The 9241-nt window shown below is 42.5% G+C and overlaps 1 protein-coding gene across 2 annotated transcripts in view; it reads right to left on the bottom strand.

Moving 5' to 3' along the window:
- Ankdd1b (ankyrin repeat and death domain containing 1B) overlaps positions 1 to 9241 on the bottom strand; it is a 54541-nt gene that overhangs the window by 18843 nt on the left and 26457 nt on the right. For both annotated transcript variants that reach the window (XM_021180917.1, XM_029468535.1), the window contains 2 exons: positions 6832 to 6930; positions 1047 to 1145 (listed from right to left, as the gene is read on the bottom strand). In XM_021180917.1, coding sequence (XP_021036576.1) covers positions 1047 to 1145; positions 6832 to 6930 — 198 coding nt within the window. The remainder of the gene's footprint in view (positions 1 to 1046; positions 1146 to 6831; positions 6931 to 9241) is intronic.

Genomic DNA, 9241 nt, shown 5'->3' on the forward strand with positions numbered 1-9241 from the left:
TATCCCCGACTTTATACACAAACAGATCAGTAATTCCGTTAATAACAGGGAAGAGGCAAAGACAGGGCCTGAGCACAGACTTCCCAGTTCTCTCCATTTGCAGAATGGACTGGAGATGAGGGGCAGGAAAGGCTGTATGATATGGCTGAGTGAGAGGCTGCCTGGCAGGGAGCCAGGGGACAAGGAGACCCTGTGAGCATCTGTGGGGGTAACCTGAGAGCTAAGACGCTGAGAAGCTCTGCTCTGCTTGGAAATCAGCTTCTCCCACCAAGCACAAAGCAAGAGCAAAGACACAGACAGCATCCCTCATCTCAAAAGGGTCGGCGGTCTGGCCAGGGCCACCCGCCTTGCTGGGGCCCAGCTTCTCCCGGGGATGAAGAAACCTCCTTGGCCTGAGCTAGGTAAGCACTGAGCCAATCCCTCTAAGTCCATGCTCTAAAAACTTATCAGGCATGGCTCAGGTCATATCCCTCCTTTCAAGTCGGTGCCATAAATAGAAATGGCTTGGCACAGCCAGAGGAAATAATATTCGCAGAAGAGAGGAAAATAGAGTGGGAGATAGATAGAGGGATTTTTCTTGTCGGATTCCAGCACAGAGCGCCTGTGTTTGTTCTGCCAAAGTCAGTCCAAACTTCAGAAAAACCTCAATCAGTAATAAGGGATTGACTTTGAAATAAACCACAAGATCATTCTGAGATGGGGCAATGGTCCATTTTCTTAACATCCCGGAGTGGCGGCAGCCGCAGAGGAAGCCGGAATTTCCCAGACAGATGAGATTTCTACAGGAGTCAAGGCACCTCCAGACTCCTGAGACTTACTGCAGCCTATCTGACTCTTTTAAAAACAAAGATTTTGTTTTGTGCAGGGAAAATTTACCCCTTGGACTTTATTTCTCATGATTAAGATTTAAAACAAAAAAAGCCAATGTTTCCCCTAAAAGAATCCTTTCCTTGTGAAATCTCTCATCTTCAGTGTGTCTCTGCCTGGGGCACTTGAACATCCAGCCTCACAGCCCCCGCACCCAAGCCCATATTGATTGGACTCACTTCCTTCTGCTGCTGCAAATCAGCATTCTCACTGAGAAGAAAGTTGACAAGGGCTGTGTGGCCATTCCGGGTCGCTGTCTGCAAGGCACTGACATTGAGCTGCAGTGAACAGATGGGGAGGGGAGGGGAGGGGATCCCGTTACTGTCCGCATGCGGTTGGTGCTTTGGTATAATTATTTAAAGAAAGGAATCCAACGTGTTTCTGATCAATCTAAAGCCTATCATTTTGAAGTGTCCTCTATTGCCATGTGATACAGCCTGACTGGGTCTCCAAAACTCCTCATACTGATGTGACGAGAGGTGAAGGAGAAACCACTGTGGGCGATCTGCCCCTCTTTAAGCCATGGGAAGACACAAATGGCTTCCAGGGAAGCTGGTGAAGTGTCCTCACCAGTCCCTGACCCTACTAGTACCCAGGCTCTGTTTCCAATCTCCAACTAGGAGAAATAAATGCTTGCTGCTTAAATCACCCAGCTTTGCCATTGTTGTTGTTGTTGTTATTGTTGTTGTTGTTGTTGTTGTTGTTGTCGTTGTTGTTGTCGTCATTATCACAGGAGCCTAACCTAAGACACTGAGACACTATGACTCAGGTACACGTGAGTTACATCCCTACTTCCAGACTCAAGTTTACCACTCTCTGGTCCCCAGCAAATCCTTTCCTTGAGTTAAAATAGGTGAGTGGCATTGGCCTCAAAAGAAAAAACAAAACAAAAACAAAAAACAAAACCTACAAATGCCCTCAGTGGTTTCTGGCTCCTGCCTTTGTTCCAGGCTCTCCCAGGAATGGCTTCAAGGCTTAGCAGGAATTCCACCTATGCAAAGTGTTGCTTTTTGATCCTTTTGCCGGACTCCTTTTGTAACTCTCAGTCACTCCTACTGCCCCTTGCCACTCTCTGGGGCCTATGCATCTTCACTTAGTGCCTGAGCTAAGTGGCACTCAGCTCAAAACTGTGCTCTGCTCTTGGTTAGCTTCCAGTCAGCCTCCAAGCAACCTACCGTGAGAACTGACAACAATACAAGCCAATGCATTAGTAACGGCTGGTTATAAGGTTGCCATAAAATATAATCAGGTCCTCCAAATAAGGGCATTTTTGAGAACTGCTTCCCCCAAGTGGCTAAGTTAGTATCCCCTGACCTACTTACCATTCCTCTATCAACAGCTAGAACTCATTTCTTTACTCCCTCAAATCTAGATGGACCTTCAACTGCTTTGGCCAGTGGATATGGCAGAGATGATAAGGAGTCAGTTCCAGGCAGGGCCCCTAGCTAGCCTAGCAGCTTCCACCCCCTTCCTCTCTTGCTTCTGATTCTTGTTGTACTTCCTCTTGGGGCCAGCTGCCAAGCTACCCAAGGGCAAGCCTTACATAGAGGCCATTTGTGGGTGCTCCGTTGACCTCCCAGTTGATAGCTGGCAACAACTTCCAAGGAAGTAAATGAGCCATCTTGGATATCTAGTTCAAATAAAACTTTACATGACCAAAACCCGACTCAAACTCTGACTATAATCATGTAAACACACGTAAAGAAGGATTATCACAGATGAGCCCAGTCAACCCACTGTGAAAGTTTTCAGGATCAAAATAGACTTCCATTTTTGATCAGTCCAAATAAATGAATAGATAATACCAGGAGGTTCTAAAAGAGAGGTCTGGTGTACATATAACTATTGACAAGCGTTGCCCTAGTTACTTTCCACTGCTGTGACAAGACACGATTACCAAGGCAACTCACAGCAGAGTTTATTGGCTTAGGTGAGTCCCTGACCATCACATCAGAGAGTATGGCAGCAGGTAGGCAGACATAGCATTGAAGCAGTAGCTGAGAGCTTATGTGTTGATGCAACAACCATGTGGCAGAAAGAGACAACTGGGGAAGGTATGGGCTTTTACACCTCTTACAACAAGCCACACCTCCTCCAGTGAGGCCACACCTCCCAATCCTTCCCAAACAGTTCCACCAGCTGGGGACTAAATATTCAAACCTATAAACCTACTGGAAAAAATAATCCTAGAAGTTGGGAAAAAAAAATGGCTCAACTCTTGAGAGCATGTTCTGCCCTTGCAGAGGATTTGAGTTTGGTTCCCAGCATCTATGCAGGTGGTTCACAATGCCTGTAAGTCCAGCTCCAGAAATCAGACATCCTCTTTTGGCATCCATGTGCAATTGCACTCACATGTGAATACCTTGTCAAACATGCACACATATACATGCATATAAATGTTAAAAAATAAAATCTTAAAACTATATCTGGACATCTGCCTAGCAACTTCCTGTTTAATCGTGGGCCCAAGACTCACGCTATTGATCCAGATGGTTAACAATTTTATTTCAAATGCCTTAAGTAAACCTTTTCCGTCTTGACCTTTAGAATGTCCCTTGGCTACAATGTCCTTGAACAAGCTTATAGGTTACACACATTTCCCACTACAACATTACACTGTCCATAAACGTAATCCTTAGAGACTGTTTGTATGCTGAGATTGACACACCCTGGGAGGTAATACCACATGGGTGCTTTAGGCCACAGAGCTTTGCTTGTTTGTTGTGAAAGCAACAGGTAGCTGAACAGAGGGTAATGGGAGTGGCCGACTGAAAGCTAGCTGGAGCTGATGCTAAACACTGTGTGACCTGGCATAGAAGGCTTATAAGTACAAGCCTGTTTATCTCCACCTGTAAATACAGCATAGCCACCTACTATATTTGTTTTCTTTATGGCTACAGGTTGCTGCCACAAACTTAGTGTCTTAAAAACAAACTTGGATCCAGCCCCCCTACACATTTGCAGCAAATGTGGAGCTTGGTCTGATGGGGGCAATGAGGGGAGGGATTTGTAAGGTGGAACTGGGAAGAGAGAAGGGAGGGAGGCTGTGATCAGGATGTAAAGTGAATTTTAAAAAGGAAATAAATATTTTAAAAGATTAGTTATTAAAGTTAATTAGTGAATCATTAAAAAATGTTTTTAAAGTCAGGAAGTCTGATGTGGGTCTTACTGAGCCAAGTTCTATTCTGAAGGCTGCTGGGAGAACTGGTTTACAAATGCCTAAATACATTGGCTTATGCCCCCTTCTAGCCATCTTCAAAATTCAGTGGTATATAGTTGGTCCTTCCTGCATCTCTCCTCACTTTAACAGACTCTTAAGATCACATAACCCAGAATAATCTCATAGGAATGAGTCGGTTTTTGCCATATAACCACTATTATACTAAGTATAATAAATAAATATATAAATATATATTTATTGGACTAAGATATGGATATCTCTGAGCATGAGTTCCCATTCTTTCTATAGTACCCTCTACCTCTTTCCTTTAAGCCACAGTAATGCTGGAAAGATAAATAGCACTTTATTCCTTCCACAAACATGACTGAGCACTCGTTATGTGACACACTGTGTCAGGAGGATATGTTTGTAAGCATCTCTATTAGATGCCTGATACTAGATTCCAGTATGGAATTGATCCATGGCCTGGTGGTCTGGTAGTTGGTCTATCAGTAGCTTTAGAGTAAACTCTAATGGACAGGTTCTTGGTTAGAAGAATAACACTGGCTGCTTGTTGTCAGCTACAATGCAAACTTAAAAGAGCCAAACTGGAGCCAGGCATGGTGGCAGACACCTTTCATCCCAGCATTGGGAGGCAGAGGTAGGATTGGATCTCTGTGAATTCTAGGCCAGCCTGGTCTACAGACCTAGTTCCAGGACAGATAGGGTTACACAGAGAAATCCCAACTCAAAAAGCAAATAAACAAACAAACAACAAAACAAAACAAACAAAAAAAGCTGACCAGACAGCTATTTTGTATTGAATGACCAAGAATAATTTTGAGGTAAGGTGACATTTAGACTGAGATCAGAATGACAGAAGTGGCCCTGGGAAGGTCTGAGGCCACCGATTTAGGTTTCTGACTTAAGAAACTAATGTCTGAAAAACTCAAAGCCAGTGTCCTATGGTAGAAAATGTAGGGTTTTGTAACCTTCTACCCACTCATACAGGTACCATGTACGTGGCCTATGTGCCTTACATACAGGCACAATGTACATGGCCTATGCACTTTACAAGAAGTAAAGAGACATGTGCAACTATTTTATTTCCCGTGTTTGGGTGTTTTGTCTGCAGGTACGCCTGTATACTGTGTTTGTCCCTGGTCCCCATGGAGACCAGATCCCCTGCAACTGAAGTTATAGACAGTTTTGAGCCACGATGTGGGTGCTGAGGATCAAACCCCAGTCCTCTGGAAGAGCAGCCAGTGTTCTCAACTTCTGAGCCATATCTCTCCAGCCCCTAGAAATCTGTGAAACTTAAGAGAAAAAAAAATAATCACTAGTTTCAAGGTACCAAAAGAAAGCCACAAATTGAAGTGAATAAATATTTAATTGACACGTTCCTACTTCATTGATTGTTAAATGCAATATTATAAAATATTCATTACATTTGTCAATGACTTACAGTTTTCCTTTTTTTTAACCTCCTGAAAATTTCCAAGTATATACACAGTGTTCTAAGAAATCAATCATGTAAAAATTAGATGAAGTTTACTGCAGTCAAATGATTGAAAATAAAAATAAAAAAATCTACTTAGAGTAATCGTGGTAATATATATTAGAATAGGGGTATTTAAATATATTTAATAAGATATGACGTAAGGCTTCCAGAGGTTTGAGATTTTAAGGTCTACAAAAATCTTTCTGGGGCCTGTGGTACCTGACATGCTGAAGAGAGCCTATCACGCACACTGGGCAGTCTCTCCATCTAGCACAAATGGAGGAAGGCTGCTTACAGCCAAATCCATGATCTTACTCCACTTATCTCCTTAGAAATGACTTAGCTGTGTACCGTCACACCTTAGTGACAGGGAGGCACAAGAGAACACAGAAGCCACTTTCTAGAGGCCGGAGGTTGGTGTCAGCAAGGTAAAGGCATTTGTATGACTGAAGGCATCTCTATAGGTGTCAAAGCAAAGTTAAGTCCAAGCTACCTTTGACTGTGTGCGCTGCTGCAGCTGACTTCTTACTCCACACTGCTTATTCCCCAGGAGTCTTCTCCAGGATAAATGGGAACAGCTCTGGACTATAATGGGTACTTCAATTGTTTATCTAGGAACTGTGCTAATGAACAAAGACTTCAAAAGGCATGCCACACCCATTCTGAATCTTTGCCTGCAGATCAGGATGTAAGCTTAGCTACTGTTCGTTCCCTCGCCATACCTGCCCGCTGCCATGCTTCCCACCATGATGGTCATGAACTCATGGACTCACCCTCTGAAACTGTAAGCCAACCTCCATTAAATGCTTTTTTTTGTTTTGTTTAAACTGCCTTGTTCACAGTGTCTCTTCGCAGCAATAGGACAGTAACTGAGACTTGAAAGTTCCAAAGTTTGTTAACACCATGATTAAATATGAAAGTATTCTATATTTGGAGGCAGACAGCATCCCACATTCTTTAGGCCCAAGATGACCCAGGGAGCTCTCACACAGCAAACTTTCTTCTTTAGTATTTGCTATCAACAAGTGGAGTGAGAATGTCATCTTGCTGTGAAGGGTCCTTGATCCCTCTCCTCTGTCTCATTTTCAGTCTTCCCCAAATGAATTGGAAAAAAAAATGGCATTGCTTCTGAAGAGTCATCAATAGAGGGTATCTGTGTGAACATTAATTCTTATACAAAAGAAGGTATACTAAAATTTTAATTCTATAAAAACCCAGCAAACCACCAATTAAGAACAAGAGTTCCAAAGAATATTCTAAGCCATTCTCCCATTGTATGGTTGACCACAGCGCAGATCCCTACTTTGTTTGGAATGTTGACATCACTTCCTCCTGCCAGGAGCACTCGACTGCATTCTTCATGACCTCCCACAACAGCCAACAGGAATGGGGTTTCTCCATTCTGACAAAAAGAAATAGAAGTTAAACATGAAATTCAAGAAGAACGAAGACCAAAGTGTGGACACTTTGCCCCTTCTTAGAATTGGGAACAAAACACCCATGGAAGGAGTTACACAGACAAAGTTTGGAGCTGAGATGAAAGGATGGACCATCTAGAGACTGCCGCACCCGGGGATCCATCCCATAATCAGCCTCTAAACGCAGACACCATTGCATACACCAGCAAGATTTTGCTGAAAGGACCCTGATATAGCTGTCTCTTGTGAGACTATGCCTGGCAAACACAGAAGTGGATGCTCACAGTCAGCTATTGGATGGAACACAGGGCCCCCAGTGGAGGAGCTAGAGAAAGTACCCTAGGAGCTAAAGGGGTCTGCAACCCTATAGGTGGAACAACAATAGGAACTAACCAGTACCCCTAGAGCTCATGTCTCTAGCTGCATATGTAGCAGAAGATGGCCTAGTCAGCCATCATTGGGAAGAGAGGCCCCTTGGTCTTGCAAACTTTATATACCCCAGTACAGGAGAACACCAGGGCCAAGAAGTGGGAGTGGGTGGGTAGGAGAGTGGGGGGTGGGGATATGGGGGACTTTCAGGATAGCATTTGAAATGTAAATGAAGAAAATACCTAATAAAAAATTGAAAAAAAAAAAGAAATTGTGGAAATGGTAAAATTCTGTTGTGACACAACCAATTCTGTTCAATTCAGGTTTTATTTTTGAATATTTGTCCATCTGAATAAATGATATTGAAAGCTGTTGCTTTTGATACTCTGAGAGTGAATGTCTTTGTAACTTATACAGAGTATATCTGAGTATATTCATTATAAGCAAACAAAAAATTTTGAGAAAGCAATGTTTCATTGTCAATTCATTCTCAGTTAAGGAAAAAAAAAGAAATAGAAGTTAAAATTAATTTCCCCTTGGCATGGAATAAAAAATACATTGAGAAACAGCATGCTTCCGATATCTTTTATGCATGATTCTTTTTGTTGTTCCTGTTAGCACTATTTAGCATTTATGTACCAACATATACTGCCAAGACTTTGGTACAGTCAAATAATGTGATAATCTAGAAGGGCAGGATTCATGTTATCCTTATTTCGTAGACAAGAAAACCAAATAGCTGGTGACCAGAGCCTTTCATCATCTACTGCCTTAGCCTACTCAGCCCAGCTAGCCTTTCTGTCCTCCTGACCAAGTCAGTCCCCAGCCTCACCATGTCTTTTATGCAGGGATGTGTGTGTGTGTGTGTGTGTGTGTGTGTTTGTGTTGACACAGACACACCAGAAGAATAAACACAACTACCACCACCACCACCAACAGCAGCAACAAAAGCCAACTCTCTCTGCCAAAGTCCATTGGAATAGCAAAACTGAGATAGAATATCACCTCCTATGTGAAGGCTTTGGTTTCTGATATAGATTTACATGGCACACTGAATATATATAGTTATGATTGAATGTAGCCCAATATTGTATGCCCCCCCCCACCATGTCTTTCTTGTCCTTTAGTGTAAAAATACATATTTAATCTGAAAACAAATGGCTTTTTCTTGTTTTTTTAATTGAAAAGAAATGTTTATTTGTGCAATATATTCTGATCACAGGTTCTCATCCCTCAATTCTTCCCAGATGTTCCTGTCTCCCAACTCACCCATGCCCTTTTTTCTCTCTCTTTAGAACCAACCAAAGAAACAAAAAGCAGAATTAACAAAAATCAAAGAAACACACATATAAACAAACCTCATAAAACTACAAAATCTAAAACCATAATATACAAGCAAAAACCAGACCAAAAAAAATATTCAAACAAAGCCACATGAGACCAAAAAAAAAAAAAAAGAGTTCTATTGCAGGATATTTGATCACACTGTGAAAACAGAGATTGTGTTGTTTACTGGAAAAACCTGTTTCTAGTCGTGGTGTGGCTCAGCCCTAGCACACACCTTTAATCCAAGAGCTTTCTGTGTGTTGTAAAAAGGACTAAAGAAAGTCAACCATAGGTCAAGAGGTGGAGCAAGTAACCAGTTGCTTTCTCTAGGGGCTTCCTCTGCCTCTCCTATCCAGCAGCCTTTCACCCCCTGGCTCTTAAGTAGTCTTTGGTAAAATTGAATGATTGAGATTTTGTTTAAAAAACAAAAAACAGAACAGAACAAAACAAAACAAAGCCAGAGCTATTTTGTGTTGGCCAGCTACTATTAAGAGTGGGATCTACCAAGCCGGGCGTGGTGGCGCACGCCTTTAATCCCAGCACTCGGGAGGCAGAGGCAGGCGGATTTCTGAGTTCGAGGCCAGCCTGGTCTACAAAGTG

This window comes from Mus caroli, chromosome 13 (assembly GCF_900094665.2).
Source record: "Mus caroli chromosome 13, CAROLI_EIJ_v1.1, whole genome shotgun sequence".
Lineage (NCBI taxonomy): Eukaryota > Metazoa > Chordata > Mammalia > Rodentia > Muridae > Mus > Mus caroli.